The sequence below is a fragment of the Bombina bombina genome, chromosome 4, assembly GCF_027579735.1.
Source record: "Bombina bombina isolate aBomBom1 chromosome 4, aBomBom1.pri, whole genome shotgun sequence".
NCBI classification, from domain to species: Eukaryota; Metazoa; Chordata; class Amphibia; order Anura; family Bombinatoridae; genus Bombina; species Bombina bombina.
In genome coordinates, this window is record NC_069502.1 from 527,346,097 (window position 1) to 527,364,595 (window position 18,499).

The 18,499-nt window shown below is 35.8% G+C and overlaps 1 protein-coding gene across 3 annotated transcripts in view; it reads right to left on the bottom strand.

Annotated features, from left to right (window-relative positions):
- Positions 1 to 18,499, bottom strand: part of FILIP1 (filamin A interacting protein 1) — a 387,512-nt gene that overhangs the window by 55,436 nt on the left and 313,577 nt on the right. For all 3 annotated transcript variants that reach the window (XM_053710450.1, XM_053710451.1, XM_053710449.1), the window contains exons 3-4: positions 6,545 to 6,718; positions 492 to 670 (exon numbers count right to left, since the gene is read on the bottom strand). In XM_053710450.1, the coding sequence (XP_053566425.1) occupies positions 492 to 670; positions 6,545 to 6,718 (353 nt within the window). The remainder of the gene's footprint in view (positions 1 to 491; positions 671 to 6,544; positions 6,719 to 18,499) is intronic.

Here is an 18,499-nt window from a genome sequence, read left to right on the forward strand (position 1 = left end):
GTATTATATGTTCAGTTAATCTGCTCTCATAAGTGACTGCTTTTTTAGCTTATCTTTGTTACGTCTCTGCAACACCTGACCTTGAATTTCGCTGAGCTGACCCACATCATGGGTGTTGTACAATATACCAACACTAGGCTCAGTGGTTAGGGCAGAATTATATCTATCCCTGACACATAGGTTTGGGTTCTGCATTGTACTTACCACTGACATACGGATTATATGGCACTAGTCATTATCACAGTAAAGAGATTACAGTCTCATTTACATTTTTATTCACGTTCAGAAAGTGTATATAATAAAACCTATTCCAGAAAGTACTTCTAAGTTTCTGCATCAAACAAAAGTGGACAGCATAAGAGGTTAGGCAGCAATCTACTGTTGCACATATATTTTTATTCAAATTGTTAAAAGACAAAAATGTAGTTTACGGAAAAGCATTAGTTACCATTTTGTGTTGCAAAATCATTATTTTCTCTATCCACACCCACCTTTCACGTTCTTTCTCCAGCAGATTTGTGAAATCATCACTTTTGTTCATGTAGTCTGTGTGCTTATGCTTTTCATTTTCCAGTTCATACACTGTCCGACGATGGCATTTCTCTGCCAAAAGGAGTTGCTCTAACATGCGACGGTACGTTTCTCTCTGCTTTTCCTCAAGCCGGTCCAGCTGGATTGTTAGGGGAAAAAAATTAAAACTGGCCATATTTCCTATAATGTGCAATTGAATGTACAACAATAAACTACCAAAAAATGTTTTAATCATACTATATATATTTAGTATTAAGGTTTTGTGCCGCCCTAGGCACTCAAAATTATGCTGCCCCTCCCCCACCCCAAGGTTTTAGGCCTTTTTGCTTTTTTTAGCCGTAGTATTTATTGATAAGGGTGTAACGTGATATTTCTTTATTTTTCAAAGTAAATGAGTTAAGAGGAGGGAAGAGAAAGGAGGAGGGAGAGAGAGGAGAAGGGAGGTAGGCATTTGGGGTGAATACATATACTGTATATCTAAATATATAGACTGTGGCAAGAAAAGTGCACTCTCACTGACATTTAGCCACAGGACCAGGGTACAGATTGGAGCAATATAATAAGAAATATTCTATATTATTACACTATTATTATACTATGTTGTGTTGTAATTTATTGTTGCAGCTTTATTAAAAACTACCTCATAGTAGGAGACTGATGCTCCGTGATAAGCAAAACTTCTTTGTGTTCATCGTTGAAACACAGAATTCAGAGTGGTTTGATATCTGAATGGGGAGTGGTTACATGCTGATAAACATACCTCATGGAGCCAATGGAAGGGGGCATGCTTACACGTTGTGACTACAACTAACTTCTTCTGATTAGAGCATAGATGGGAGAGGAGCAATAGGAAGGGGCGTGGTTACACGCCATAACTACAACTAACTACATTAGATTGGAGCATAGCTTGAAGGGGGACAATAGGAAGGGGTGTGGTTACATACCATAACTAAAATTGAATGAGCATAGAGAATTCTTAAATCTTTATGGGTATAAGTGATGGCAAAAATTGGCCCCCCATCTGCCGCACTAGGCACGTGCCTTGTTTGTCTAGGCGGTAATACGTCCCTGATATATATATATACAAAGTCCTGTATTCTTTCATCTTGCTGAGGTGCCAGTTAAAAAGATATCGAACCAAACCTTGTCCACATCCAACTGCAAGGAACAGCCCTCTCCAGTCTGTAAAAAGCTTTATGAATTTATTATGACGTTTTTGGGGAGACAAAACCCCATATTTAGACAAGATGGGGTTTTGTCTCCCTGATATGTCACAATAAATTCATAAAGCTTTTTACTAGAGAGTGGAAAATGTTGTTCCTTTTTACTGGAGAGTGGAAAGTGTTGTTCCTTGGACAAGGTTTGCTCTCTCTATATACTGTATATATATATATATATATATATATTATTTTTTTTATTTTTTTTTTACAAACTAAAATGGAATTGACAAAAAAAAAAAATCCATTTATTAAAGGGACATGAAACCCTTTAAACAACTTTCCACTTTAGTTCTATTATCAAATTGTCTTTGTTCTCTTGGGGCCCAGTTATCTAAACATCTCTGGGCTGGTGAGATTCTTTAAGAATGCTCACCAGTACTTCGATTTTCCTGGTGGAATTCTTTAAAGCCACTTTTTTATATGAAAACAGGGTGCCCGCTAAGGGGTGTATACTGCATTTTCGTATGTGTAGGAGATGCATACATTAGAAAAGTGCACAATGAAAATCGTAATTTAAGCCCTTAAGGACCAGGGCTATTTTAACACTTTTGTGGTGTTTGTGTATATCTTTAATTTTCCTCTCTCTCATTTACTGTTCCCATACAAATTATATATTGTTTTTTTTTCAGGACAAGAAGGGCTTTCTTTACATACCATTATTTGTATCATATCATATAATTTACTTTTAAAATAATAATAAAAAATGTTGAAAAATTGAAAAACATGTTTTTTTACTTTTACTTGAAAAATATTTTATTCATCTACAAAAGCTAATGAAAAAACTGCTAAATAGATTTAAAATTTTGTCCGGAGTTTAAAAACACCCAGTGTTTACATGCTTTTTTGCTTTTTTTCTTCAAGTATTAGGGCTATAAGTACAAGTAAGACATTGCTGTTTCAAAATATATATTTTTAAAATGTATCAATAGTGACATTGTAACACTATCACAAACATAATAATTGGCTGTTACTATCTGCCTCACATGCCTGGCAGATAGTAACAGAGGTATTTCGGCGGAAGCAATCTCTGATTGCTCCCACTGCTCGTTTTAAGTCATGACGGTTCAGGACCGTCATCAGTCCTCAAGGGGTTAAACAATACAAAATGAATATTTGAACCATTCACACAAAAATACACAGGAAAAATTGTATTTTGAAAGTGTCTCAAAAATCCTAATAAAATTGTTTACGAAAAATCGTATTTTTTTTCAAAAATTTAAAATTTATATGTAAATTACACAGGAATAAATCGTATTAAATATGCACAGCATAAATCATAATTTAAAGCACCATTAATACATTCATTAATTATTTTGCAGCCTTTTGCGGTAAAATACATCTAAAAATTATGCTTGTCTGACTTTCTCCCAGGGAGACTTGGGTTAATACTTTAAGGCACTTTATGTGAGCTTTTGTTTACTTTTCCGACCCTCCCTAAGCTTCTATAGTGTCACATGCTTTTAAAAGGTGGATTATCAGTTTTTCATCAACAATCATGATCGGAAAATCATTATTTCCAATAGTAAGTTAAATCAGTGCTAAACCTCCTTAAGGAAATACAGGAGGGCAGGCTATCCCAGTCTGCACATGAAGAAACAGAGTTTGTGCTATGTCTGAATATTAGTTTGTGATTTGTTAGCAGGGGTTCTGTTGTTCTGGAGGACAGGGAAATCAGTGAAAATAATAAACATAAAACAATATACTAATATGACAAAATAAAGCTGCAGTTTTCATTGTACAATTTATTACATGAATTTATTATATGAATTTTCCTAATCATGTAGTTTACAATTTGTGTTTAATGTTCCTTTAAAGGGACATTGTACACTAAATTTTTCTTTGCATAAATGTTTTGTAGATTATCCATTTATATAGCCCATCTGGGTGTATTTTTGTAACAATTTATAGTTTGGCTTATTTTTTAATAACATTGTTCTGATTTTCAGACTCCTGACCAAGCCCCAAAGTTTTAGATGTATACGTTTGTTTACAGACTCCAGCTTGCTCCTGTTTGCGTAATCTGTCTTTTCATATGCAGGGGAGGGGGGTGGAGTGTCTACTCTTTTTGCTTTCCAGCCCATTTCAGTGGGTGTCCCAGCCTAACCTCATTAACAGTGCTGAATTGGGAGCTTCTAAGTACGTTTTTAAAAGGTTTTATACTGGATTTTTATATCAGTATCTGTGCATATTCTTTTTTTATAGTAGTTTCTATTACATGCAGTTATATGAAAATTGGTGTATACTGTCCCTTTAAGTACACTGGATGTGTAACAAGATACAAAGGGTAATTGTTTTTTTTTTTTATGTAAAATGGGCTGGACATGTGTGGAACAGCATGTATAAAATTGTCTCAAATCCAAGCATAATTATCTAAATATTTCTTCTCTACAGATCTCACTGTTTTTCTCATAAATTAAATGTTGGTGAGGTTGTGACAAAACACTAATTACTCTGAAAGGAAAACCTATGCATATGAAAATAACAGGGCTTTTAAGGAACAGTGCATTGAAAACAGCGTAATTTGATTTATATTTGACATATTAATTAAGTTTAAACATACTCTGGATTCCAACATTGCAAACTTGTACACAAGCAGAGAGCTCTCACAGGGATGGCCCCTTCTCTTTGATAATTGCCCTGCAAGGCTAAATGTAGTTTATCATATGTTTGATGGCAAACTTTTGATCATATGGCGCTTGGTATTCTTTGTTGAAAAGCAGGGAGGTGAGCTTATGAGAATGCACGTGTCTGCAGCACTATATTGCAGCAGTTTTGCAAGGATGTTACACTTTTGCAAGAAAACTAGATGGCAGCAATTATTTTCCTGTTATGTAGTGGTGTAGACTTGTGCACTCTGCCTACCTAAGTATCTCTTCAACAAAGAATAACAAGAGAACAAAGCACATTAAATAATAGAAGTAAATTGAAAACTTTTTTTAAATTATATGCTCTGAATCACAAAACAATAATAAAAAAAATGGGTTTAATTTCCATGTGTTCATTGACTTAAACTGAAAGGGATATTTTTTGTGACGTTGTATTGGGTTGACATATTGGCACTTAAAGTACATTAGAATGTTCCTTTAACGAGACATATCTATTTTACAATTTTGCTAGTATTAGCATGAGTTAATTCAGTCCCCAGATACCACTACCTTTACATAATTTATGCATAACTTTGCATGAGCAAAAGACTCATGGGGGTCAATTTATTAAAGTGCGAGCGGACATGATACGATGTAGTGTATCATGTCCGCTGCATATTGATAAATGCTGACAGCATACGCTGTTGGCATTTATCATTGCACCAGCAGTTCCTGTGAACTGCTGTCGCAATGCCGCCCCTTGCAGATTTGCAGCCACCCCCGCTAGCAGGGGGTGTCAATTAACCCAATCGTATTCGATCGGGTTGATTTCTGTCCGCCGCCTCAGAGCAGGCGGACCGGTTATGGAGCAGATAAATTGACCCCACAGAGTTTTCTAGACTAAATGATTCATCTTCATATAGGAATTAGTTGTTTGGAAAACGGTAACTCATTTTATCAAACATATTTTGTGAATCAATAAAAAGTATCACTTTATTACTTGCCAATCCTTTGTAAGGAATAGGGTTGCACCAGCTGTGTAAAACATGTGCACCAATCACAGACTAGTTACATGATATAAATCTTCTGTCATTTACCTTTTACAGAATATTATGAAGCTATATAATTACAAAGTAGAAGCATATTCTGCATTTTAACCCCTTAAGGACCAACGACGTACCCTGTATGTCGCTGGCCTTTTTTTGGGACTTGATTGTTTTATAGCGCGGTCTTACCACCAGCGTTGAGACTCCTCTATTCCACAAAGCCTGCTGGAGGGAGGGCATTAATAGCGTGTTCTTGCTAGACTTGTGCTATTATGTCCTGAAAAAAACCCTTAACGACCAGTGACATACAGGGTACATTGTGGTCATTAAGGGGTTAATTAAATGCAGACAGCCAGTTGGGCCTGTAATGTAGTAACAATACATGTGTGCAAACTGGCTAGTGTATTCAAAGTACATTACTTATACATTATTGCTTCATTTTGACAAACAAAATCTATTAATGGACTCAACTTTAAAAAAAAAATGGACAGTTGCATCTTAATACATATATAATTCTTTAAATGGTTTATCTGCTCCGTGAGTGTGCTTAGTTTAAAGAAATATATTGCCATGGAGTGTTAAAGTCTATTTTACATTGATTTTATTAGTAGTAGTAATAATAATAATGATTCTTAGCTTACTTTCAACTTCAATACAAGAAAAACGTTTTTGGTAATGTGGAAAAAGGAAAAATTGTCATGAAGTTCCTGAAAAATGATCTTAATGATTTTGGGCCCAGACCTCCCCACCCCTTCTTGACATTTTGTTTGACGTTTGGAAACATCAATAGAAAGCACTGGTACAAAAAATACTAACAATTTATGTAGAAGGAATTTAAAGTTCCTAAAAATTAAACCACGTTTTTCATTATTAATTAATAATTTAATATATTAGACGTTATATATAACAAAATTTAATTTTCACACATGATTTTAGGACATTGAACTATGATTCACAAATTAAATTTAAATGCATGGCCATTGGAAAAACAGTACTAATAATCTATACAAGTACTAATACATATTGCAGTACAATATCATTAAAAGTGAATATTTTCATAATGTCTACACATGAATACATAAAAACATTAAGTTTAATACTAATTGGAAGAACATAACAAGGTGATTATATACTAAAAAAATTAAATATTGTATTGAATTACCTCTGCCATAGGTTTCTCATAGACATCATCTCCTATGGATTTCTCTTTAGCGAGGAGAGCATCTCTGTGTAGGATTCTAAGCACATCCTCTGGAGCAGAAAATCCATAATGAGCTTCCAAAACTTCAGGTTTGGTTTTCTCTGTCCTTAGCATATGGATAACATCCTCCCTAGCCTGTGGGAAGTAACATGATATGATTAGAGAAGCTGCAGATTATATAACGCATGCTTACATCATTCTGATAAATTGATATTTGGTACATGAGTTAAAGGCATTGGCTCGTCCAACAAGAACTTCTTCTGTAATACATGTGTGTTTGCCAAATACAGATTGCTAAGCTGATATTGTATGACATGTTGCTAGGGAGCAGTGATATGTGTGTTATCCACAAAACCATTCCTATAATATTGCACTTTATCAATGCCTTCAACTATATACATTTCATTTTAATACATAAAAAGAACATTAAATATATATTTTCCCATATTTCACAATTTTTTATAGTCTTACTTTCTTAAAATGCAATTGATGCACACACACACACACATATATATATATATATATATATATATATATATATATATACACACACACCATACTAAATAATGGTATATGAAGTAAAAAATATATTTTATATTGTAAGTATATTTAATCATACTTTTGTGTATTACAAAATATATTTGCTAAATCTATATTAAAGGGACAGTCTAGGCCAAAAAAAAACTTTCATGATTCACATAGAGCATGTAATTTTAAACAATTTTCCAAATTACTGTTATCACCAATTTTGCTTTGTTCTCTTGGTATTCTTAGTTGTAAGCTTAACCTAGGAGTTTCATATGCTAATTTCTTAGACCTTAAAGGCCACCTCTTTTCAGAATGCATTTCAACAGTTTTTCACCACTAGAGGGTGTTAGTTCATGTATTTCATATAGATAACACTGTGCTCGTGCACGTGAAGTTATCTGGGAGCAGGCACTGATTGGCTAAACTGCAAGTCTGTCAAAAGAACTGAAATAAAGGGGCAGTTTGCAGAGGCTTAGATAAAAGATTATCACAGAGGTTAAAAGTATATTAATATAACTGTGTTGGTTATGAAAAACTGGGGAATGGGTAATAAAGGGATTATCTATCTTTTAAAACAAAAAAAATATCTGGTGTAGACTGTCCCTTTAATGATATTATACATTAAATAAATGCAAGATAGAATGATGTATTCAAAGCAAAGATTAGCCTAAGAATAAAATGCAGATGTTTTGTAAGTATATTAATTCATACCTTTGTAAACATTATTACAAATATATTTACTATATCTATATTAATGAAACTTAAAGAGATATTAAACAGTTAATAAATGCTAGGTAATGTGTATTTAAAGCATTTAAAGTATTAGCCTGATAATGCTATACAGATGCATTTTTTAATTATATTAGTTGTTTAAATATTGAAGAAATAAGTGTAGTGTTTGGTCATAGCCTGGCTCTTGACAAACAAGGTTTTAGTGTATAATAAACAGAAATGGGTGCTGTCATTTTGTACCTAGAGTTGAAAAAAACCTGTTCTTCTTATCTTATCTCATCTGCTGAAGCCAGTCAGGGACCGTTATGAGCAGATAACGTAACAATCTCACAGGGTTTAATATCAATTTAAAATATTTATTTATTGCATCATAATAATTAATAAATGAGTTACTTGCATTAAATCTAGCACTTTGGAAGTATAAAAATGTTATACAAAGTGTGTCTATAGATAAGATACAGTAGCTGAGCTTATGGAGCATTTAAAGAATTTAATTTATTATCCATTATTTACAGCTTTATCTGGTTAAGATCACTTTCTCAAATTGATCTGCATCTAAAGAAACTAATTTTTCCAATTTTCATCTTTCAGATGTCTGTGGTATAAAGCTGAGAGCTGATTCCTTGGGGCCGATTTATTAAAGTGTGGACGGATATAGAAACATAGAAACATATTGTCGGCATATAAGAGCCATAGGCCCAGCAAGTCTGCCCGATATTACCTAACAGTATAAACTTATCTAGTTTGTAGGATAGCCTTATGCTTGTCCCAGGCATTTGTAAAGTCCCCCACAGTGTTTGTCGCTACTACCTCTTGAGGAAGTTTATTCCATAAATCAATATTTTTTTCTGTAAAGAAGTGCTTCCTCAAATTACTCCTGAATCTACTACCCTGTAGCTTGAGATCATGACCCCTTGATGTAGCGATGTAGCATATAATGTCCGCCGCACATCGATAACTGCCGACAGCATACGTTGTCGGCATTTATCATTGCACAGGCAGTTCACAAGAACAATCGGTCGCTACCTGGGGTGTCAATCAGCCCGATTGTATAATTTCACAATATGAAATATTTGCATTTACATCTACACCTAATCTTTGCACAACCGATTAGGATTTTAATTTTTTTTTTTCTATTTGTCTTCTCCATTGACTTCTATGGGGGAGTATGTGAACGCGCACACGATCTGGCTTTATGGATTACACGGGTTAACACGCACACAAAATAAGTTATTTTGCAACTTGTAATACCTGCGCAACCCCAAATGTGGAAAAAAAAAAACATAATGTGCACGGTGTTTTCGCAATTAAGAAAAACAGATTTGCTGCGACTTGTAATCTTGCCCATTATTTTTGAAAGATATGTGTTTAACTGTTTTTGTTTTTCTTAAATATTGACAAATGACAATAGGTCAAGAAAAATAAATGTTATTATTTATTGAGCTATAAACAAGTTTGTATCTTATTGTCTCATCCTAAGTAATAAACTGAGTAATGTCTCAAGTATTTTAAATTGAAACATTTTAATAATTTAGAAAATATTTAGGAACCTTTTTGCAAACTTTATGCAACAAAAAGCAGAAAGGGAGATTTTTTCATTTTGTTAAAAATTTATTTTAAGGGACACACACTTCTTTTCTATTTTCTTTTGCATCTAAAAGTGGGTATTTGTTTGTAAAAACAAAAAATAACTTAATAATATTTTTATATTGTAAGCAGCACATTTGTTTTACGCTTTGATAGATTTAAATTATAGTCTTACATGAGCAATAATAAATGTTGTTTTACAATGGGAGGTAATAACTTGTAAAATGCTCCTTAGATAACTATGTTTCAGTTAAAATATTCTACTTGACTTTTTCATATGTTCTTCTAATCTCACACGGTGTATTTGTTCTGTAAGCATTTCTCTGCATACAATAAATAAATGTCACTGCAAATGAATATTTGTTTTGGCTTAGATATAGTTTTCCTCAGACCTATATGACATTGGTACATGGATAATGTTTAAAAAGCATTTATATACAGAGCCATTATTTTTATAGAATCTATTCTCTCTCAGTTTTCTGACAATTATAACAGAATGTGTCCCTGGCAGATTGCATAAATGAGCTGTTTGCTGCGTGCAGCAGCTGTGCTGAGACAGCACAATTAATGTTTTTTAAAGACTGCCACTTGGAAAGCATCTTCAGATTCTTTTATCTTATAAATATGTTTTTCACAACACAGACCTCTGGAATTGTATGCATGTTCATTAATATAACAACTTTATCATATCACTAGATTATACTTCATTTTCCCAGGTTTGATCACAAGCAAAGTTTTGGATTAAATATTCAGATCCTGACGCAACTTAAAGGGACATTACATTTAAATTTGAATTCCCCATAAAACAGTGAATTATGCATAATTAATATATATAAATATATATATATATATATATATATATATATATATATATATATATATATATATATATATAGGAGTGCATTCAGAGGAATGTAAGATCCTGACACTCCTACATGCTGCAAAGTGATTGGCTGATATGTACAAGAGTATGTCAATTATCTGTCCATAACTGGTCACAGTAAAGGAGAAAGTACAATAAACAGCATTTAGGAGGCTTTTTATTTTAAATGCTTTTAAAATATTTAGGACTAGAATACATATATATATATATATATATATATATATATATATATATAGAGAGAGAGAGAGAGAGAGAGAGAGAGAGAGAGAGAGAGAGAGAGATAGATAGAGAGAGAGAGAGAGAGAGAGGTATAGATATATATTTAAAAAAAAATCATATATATATATTTAAATACATATTTAAAAAAATAAATTTTCTTTTATGTGAAGAACATTGGAAAATGAAATATAAATAACTCATGTCAGGTTGAGCACATTTGGTATAACAAAGTGTCAGATTAGCATGTGAGCGATAACTAAGTGTTAAGTTTTTTCTAATGCCTTAGTGTGGTTGTGATATCTGAAGTCCTGAAGTTAGCACGCATAGGGTTTCACTTACATGCAAACATTTTATTTTCAACTTGTAAAACGCATGCAAACCCAAGTAAAAAGTTTACTTCTAGCGGTGTGCGAGCAAAAGCGCTAAATAGTTATGTTATGTTATCTGGCTCATATTGTGCAACCCAGTGAATGATTTCTAAAGCATAAGTAAAAAATACTTTAATGTCTCTTTAAATTTTTGAGAATATACACGCCCTTGATATTTTTTGCAATATGTGTAGGTGTGTAGGAACATCTGGATTTTCCTATATTTAAGACCATACTGGAGTAGGAAAAACAGTGTTCCAAACAGTATTGTAAAAGGACTGCATCGGAGAAACAAAGGAGTTAGATCGAGTCAGCTGACATGTTTCGGCGTTACGCCATAATCCAAGCTGTGACTCTGATCTAACTTCTCACAAGAAATACCTTTCAACTTCATCCTATTTGCTAAAAAATAAAATCACAAGACAACTCCTACTCTCCTATTAGTAGACCAGATTGACAGTTCTAAATAATGCTGTGACAGAAAACACACGATTATCCCCATCCTGCTAAATCTTAGAAAAAAGTACACAGTTTTGAAAAATAATACAGAAATATTGTATTAAATGTCCCAAAATCCACAAGAGTAACCTTACATGTTGATATAGTAATTGTACTCACAGAGACACTAAAATGATAAACAAAAAATATATATAAAAAATTAAAAGTATTGCAATATTATTATACAATGGGGCCGATTTATCAAGGGCTGAATGGCCCCTGATGCCCCTGTTTCTGCGCGAGCCTTCAGGTTCGCTGGAAACAGCAGTTATGAAGCAGCGGTCTTAAGACCGCTGCTCCTTAAGTGGTCCGCTGCCTCTGAGGCTGCAGTCTGTAATCCGCCCCATCCTATACGATCGGACTGATTGACACCCCCTGCTAATGGCCGGTTGGCCGCGAATCTGCAGGGGGCAGCATTGCACAAGCAGTTCACCCGAACTGCTTGTGCAATGTTAAATGCTGACAGCGTATGCTGTCGGCATTCAGCGATGTGTCTCGGACATGATACACTACAGCGTATCATGTCAGACAGACATTGATGAACCGGCCCCTATATGTATAAGTGTCTCAACTACACTTAAAGAGACTGGTACATATACATAGTCTGCATATAGTTTCTTCATATATTCAAATATACACATATACATCTCTAATACAAGCAACTGGGCTGATTCAATCACACACATCCTGCTGCAATGTACATAACGCAACTGAGTACCTCTCTACATACAAAGTAGCATCCTTATTCACACAAAACAAATAAGCATATCAGTAATAAAAAAAAAGGTGTACATGACACATCAAAACCAATTCCCCTTTTAATTATTATGTTAAGGTCTATGTATATTCTTAATTGTTTAAGTCAGCATGGAAAGAGATCCTATCATTCTAGAATCTACTAAGATTTATACTTATTATGCCCATCTAGCACCACAAATGTATTAGATCATATTCAGAGTTTAACCCCCCCCAGTATTCTAGTATTCAATCTATGAATCCAGAAAACCTGTTTTTTTCTAGGGCTCTTTCAATGTTTTCACATTTTTTTATTTACCACATCTATAATTGTCCACTTCAATGTGTCCACTTTTTTGTGATGAAACTTTTTTAACCTACCCTAAATAAAAGTTATGTTTTAACTTTTTTCCGGTGCTCCTCGCATTTATTTTTTCCTGATGCAATTGGAGCTTTTCATGAGTGAGCCCGGAACAGTGATAATTACTTCCAGCCCAGTTTCCTGTTTTTGAATGCTACAGAGCAAAGCGGATGCCATTGGTCCATGGTTGATGAAGTCTCAGCGGCAATCAGGAGCATCAAGTACTCAAGTTGTTACAGGAGAGTGGTGGCGAGCTGTACATTCAGTGAGGATACACAAGTACAGTAATTGTGGTTTTGCTCGCTCCTCCGAAGACACAAATAAGAGGACACTGCTCCAGAAGCTGGGTGAGTGAACCCTGAGCAGGATTATACAGGGAGTGCAGAATTATTAGGCAAATGAGTATTTTGACCACATCATCCTCTTTATGCATGTTGTCTTACTCCAAGCTGTATAGGCTCGAAATCCTACTACCAATTAAGCATATTAGGTGATGTGCATCTCTGTAATGAGAAGGGGTGTGGTCTAATGACATCAACACCCTATATCAGGTGTGCATAATTATTAGGCAACTTCCTTTCCTTTGGCAAAATGGGTCAAAAGAAGGACTTGACAGGCTCAGAAAAGTAAAAAATAGTGAGATATCTTGCAGGGGGATGCAGCACTCTTAAAATTGCAAAGCTTCTGAAGCGTGATCATCGAACAATCAAGCGTTTCATTCAAAATAGTCAACAGGGTCGCAAGAAGCATGTGGAAAAACCGAGGCGCAAAATGACTGCCCATGAACTGAGAAAAGTCAAGCGTGCAGCTGCCAAGATGCCACTTGCCACCAGTTTGGCCATATTTCAGAGCTGCAACATCACTGGAGTGCCCAAAAGCACAAGGTGTGCAATACTCAGAGACATGGCCAAGGTAAGAAAGGCTGAAAGACGACCACCACTGAACAAGACACACAAGCTGAAACGTCAAGACTGGGCCAAGAAATATCTCAAGACTGATTTTTCTAAGGTTTTATGGACTGATGAAATGAGAGTGAGTCTTGATGGGCCAGATGGATGGGCCCGTGGCTGGATTGGTAAAGGGTAGAGAGCTCCAGTCCGACTCAGACGCCAGCAAGGTGGAGGTGGAGTACTGGTTTGGGCTGGTATCATCAAAGATGAGCTTGTGGGGCCTTTTCGGGTTGAGGATGGAGTCAAGCTCAACTCCCAGTCCTACTGCCAGTTTCTGGAAGACACCATCTTCAAGCAGTGGTACAGGAAGAAGTCTGCATCCTTCAAGAAATACATGATTTTCATGCAGGACAATGCTCCATCACACACGTCCAAGTACTCCACAGCGTGGCTGGCAAGAAAGGGTATAAAAGAAGAAAATCTAATGACATGGCCTCCTTGTTCACCTGATCTGAACCCCATTGAGAACCTGTGGTCCATCATCAAATGTGAGATTTACAAGGAGGGAAAACAGTACACTTCTCTGAACAGTGTCTGGGAGGCTGTGGTTGCTGCTGCACGCAATGTTGATGGTGAACAGATCAAAACACTGACAGAATCCATGGATGGCAGGCTTTTGAGTGTCCTTGCAAAGAAAGGTGGCTATATTGGTCACTGATTTGTTTTTGTTTTGTTTTTGAATGTCAGAAATGTATATTTGTGAATGTTGAGATGTTATATTGGTTTCACTGGTAAAAATAAATAATTGAAATGGGTATATATTTGTTTTTTGTTAAGTTGCCTAATAATTATGCACAGTAATAGTCACCTGCACACACAGATATCCCCCTAAAATAGCTATAACTAAAAACAAACTAAAAACTACTTCCAAAACTATTCAGCTTTGATATTAATGAGTTTTTTGGGTTCATTGAGAACATGGTTGTTGTTCAATAATAAAATTAATCCTCAAAAATACAACTTGCCTAATAATTCTGCACTCCCTGTATACTCATGATCGTTACTCTACAAAGTGGATTTCCCTGCTAAAGACAGTTATCTATTAGGATTTATGTACTGTGCATTATTATTATTGTAGTGAGAATATGGAAAAGGGGACTTCATGTTTCTATGTATGTATGTGGGCATTTATACACCCCAGTGAATTGCCATTGAACTAGTGCCTGAACGTTTTCTCTCTTCTTTACTTCCAAACAGTATTGCATAACAAATTAACTGCTCAGTACTAATATAAAGCAGTGTTGGGGTTAAATTGGCATTCTAATGCAAAAATGAAATGGTCTATTTAGTTAAAGCATTTAATTTTTGCATTAGTGTCCTATCTAGTGTATATGTTTGACCACAGTAAAGAGTTTAAAAACACAACTAAAGTTTGACTTGGGTGCACATTGCAGCTTTTAGTCAGGACATGATCAGTCAGCTAATTAAGGACAACATATGTCTGTAGTTATCACTCACCAGCGTGTTCTGCTCAGGAACTTCAATATGTTGTGGCTACCAAGCAAAACTTTAGCTATGTGTTTAAACACACAGGGATAGATAAAAAGTGGAGTGCAAAGAATAACTTGCAATCTGGTAATACAATTGGATGGGTAAATATTTTAACCAAAGTATTTTAATGCAGCTCAGACTTTTTTAGTGCACCCAATACTTTTAATGGATAGTGCAGGGAGCGCCATTAGTGCATTCATTGCGCTTGTATTACAAGTGGTGACTTAAGTGTTGTGCTCGAGCACAATCCAAAATATCGGAGTAAAATTAAGTGAATTTTAAGACATGAAGTAAACCATTATTATTAATAGTATAGCAAAGAAGTACATGAAGATCTCTGCTACTGGTGCACCATCTGCTTAATGCTTAAGTGATATCCAACATAAATTTACTGTGCTCCCCCTGTTATATACAACAGCAAATAACGACATGAAGATCTCTGCTACTGGTGCACCATCTGCTTAATGCTCAAGTGATATCCAACATAAATTTACTGTGCTCCCCCTGTTATATACTACAGCACAGAACTACATGAAGATCTCCACTACTGGTGCACCATCTGCTTAATGCTCAAGTAATATCCAACATAAATTTACTGTGCTCCCCCTGTTATATACTACAGCACAGCACTACATGAAGATCTCCACTACTGGTGCACCATCTGCTTAATGCTCAAGTGATATCTAACAAGAATTTTACTGCACTCCCCCAGTTATATACTACAGCACAGAACTACATGAAGATCTCCACTACTGGTGCACCATCGACTTAACACTCAAGTGATATCCAACATGAATGTTACTGCACTCCCCTGTTATATACTACAGCACAAAGCTACATGAAGATCTCCACTACTGATGCACCATCGGCTTAACTGTCAAGTGATATCCAACTTGAATTTTACTGTGCTCCCCCTGTTATATATTACAGCACAGAACTACATGAAGATCTCCACTACTGGTGCACCATCTGCTTAATGCTCAAGTGATATCCAACATGAATTTTACTGTGCTCCCCCAGTTATATACTACAGCACAGAACTACATGAAGATCTCCACTACTGGTGCACCATCGACTTAATACTCAAGTGATATCCAACATGAATGTTACTGCACTCCCCTGTTATATACTACAGCACAGAGCTACATGAAGATCTCCACTACTGGTGCACCATTGGCTTAACTGTCAAGTGATATCCAACTTGAATTTTACTGCGCTCCCCCTGTTATATATTACAGCACAGAACTACATGAAGATCTCCACTAGTGGTGCACCATCTGCTTAATGCTCAAGTGATATCCAACATGAATTTTACTGTGCTCCCCCAGTTATATACTACAGCACAGAACTACATGAAGAGCTCCACTACTGGTGCACCATCGACTTAACACTCAAGTGATATCCAACATGAATGTTACTGCACTCCCCTGTTATATACTACAGCACAGAGCTACATGAAGATCTCCACTACTGGTGCACCATTGGCTTAACTGTCAAGTGATATCCAACTTGAATTTTACTGCGCTCCCCCTGTTATATATTACAGCACAGAACTACATGAAGATCTCCACTACTGGTGCACCATCGGCTTAACTCTCAAGTGATATCCAACATGAATTTTACTGCACTCCCCCTGTTATATATTACAGCACAGAACTACATGAAGATCTCCACTACTGGTGCACCATCGGTTTAACACTCAAGTGATATCCAACATTAATTTTACGGTACTCCCCCTGTTATGTATTACAGCACAGATCTACATGAAGATCTCCACTACTGGTGCACCATCCGCTTAACGCTCAAGTGGTATCAAACATGAATTTTACTGCGCTCCCCCTGTTATGTACTACAGCACAGAATTACATGAAGAACTGCTTTATTGTATTTTTTCCACACCATCATCTTAGCGAACCATCAAAGATGAATTTTACTGTGCTCCTCCCCAAAAGTCTATTATGTGAAGCAATCAGCACAACTGCGCTATCTGCCATGCAGATGTTAGCACACTCTATACTGTCACTAAAAATATTAAAAAAATACTTTGGATAAGAGTGCAAAATAGAAGTGCTATTCATTGTGATTTACCGATGGTACCACACAATTTTTCTATTATTTTTTGCTCCACTTGTAAGCTAGACCGTAGTTAGAAAGAGAAAGTAAAATACTTCTGCGATGACCAGGGTTACCCAACCCTGCGCCAGTCACTTATTTGGCACAGATAGGGTTATCAGACATCTTCTACTGTCACTAATATATCACAATCTAGCCACCAGACCAGCTTGTGATTTAGTTCAGTCGGTGCAAGGGTTAACAACACTCTGTAGTCTGTATTAGACTTAAAAGAAATGCCCAAAACTCCCCTTTAATGCCACCCACACCAAACTAACTATAATATCTAGCTCAAAAACTGCCACCACTTATGATTTATTAAAGGGAAAATCCTAAGGAAAAACCCAGACTTACACATTAACTCTCTGAATACAATTTAGCAGAAAATCACCTAAATTATACAGTTCTAATATTCCAGTCTCTATCAGTAATGTGGTTCAATTATTAGACAAAGGCCAAATCTTAATAAAGGAATTATTTATTAAATCTATTTTCAGATATACATACCGGGAATCTCTTAGTTTCATTGGGAGAACCGGTTTGATATCAAATATGACATAGGTTGTCATATTTCCCTTCATTTAATGTCATAACAGTTTTAAACACGTATATACATTATACCAATGTCCTTTTATTGACCTCCTCAGGATATGGGGAAGAAGCACTGTGTTGTATCTCTGGAGCTGATAGCTTGAGCCATAAAGCTCTATTCAGTGTATACTACAAATGATTTATGAGGCTCCTGGCACTTCAAAGAAAAAAAAAAACAAGCACAGGACACAATTCTTCTTGAAAAACAAACAACTGTTTTTAGTTCACAAACTAAACAGAATTAACCCCTTAGCAGCTAAATCCTGAGGTATTCGTGACACTTCCCCCAATAAGAGACGCAAAAGGGGTGGCTACAAGCAGTGTTCCCTCTAAGACAAGATTTGTGTGCGGCCCAGCAGTGAAACAGTTAATTTGAGCAATTAGCAAACACTATACAATGCAGACTGCAAGGTGTGGTTCCCTTATTAAATGTTTCACTGCTGGGCCGTATATAAAACTGGTCTTAGAGGAAACACTGGCTACAAGGCACTCCCGATGCATATCAAAGGGAGCTTCCGTTTGTGGTGATAACACCATTGCCAGACAAATTGCACATAGCAGTTTTGCCATCAGGATGCCCTCCATTTAAAAATGACAAACTATTCGCTCTACCCAACTGATTTAATATATTGCAGGGACCCTCCCATGCATCCTGTAGTTTGTTCTGTCTCATGGGGGAGTGAGTACAAGAACATTTTGCACCATCTCATACACTCCCTCTCTGGCAGTAAAATCCTTCAACTGTCTTTGTGGGAATATGGCATCTCTGGGTTTTGCAGATACCTCCCCCAATAAGCCTTGAATCTTATCCTTGGATAACACATCATCCCCTGTTACAGAGGTGCCTGTAAAGCCTAGGGT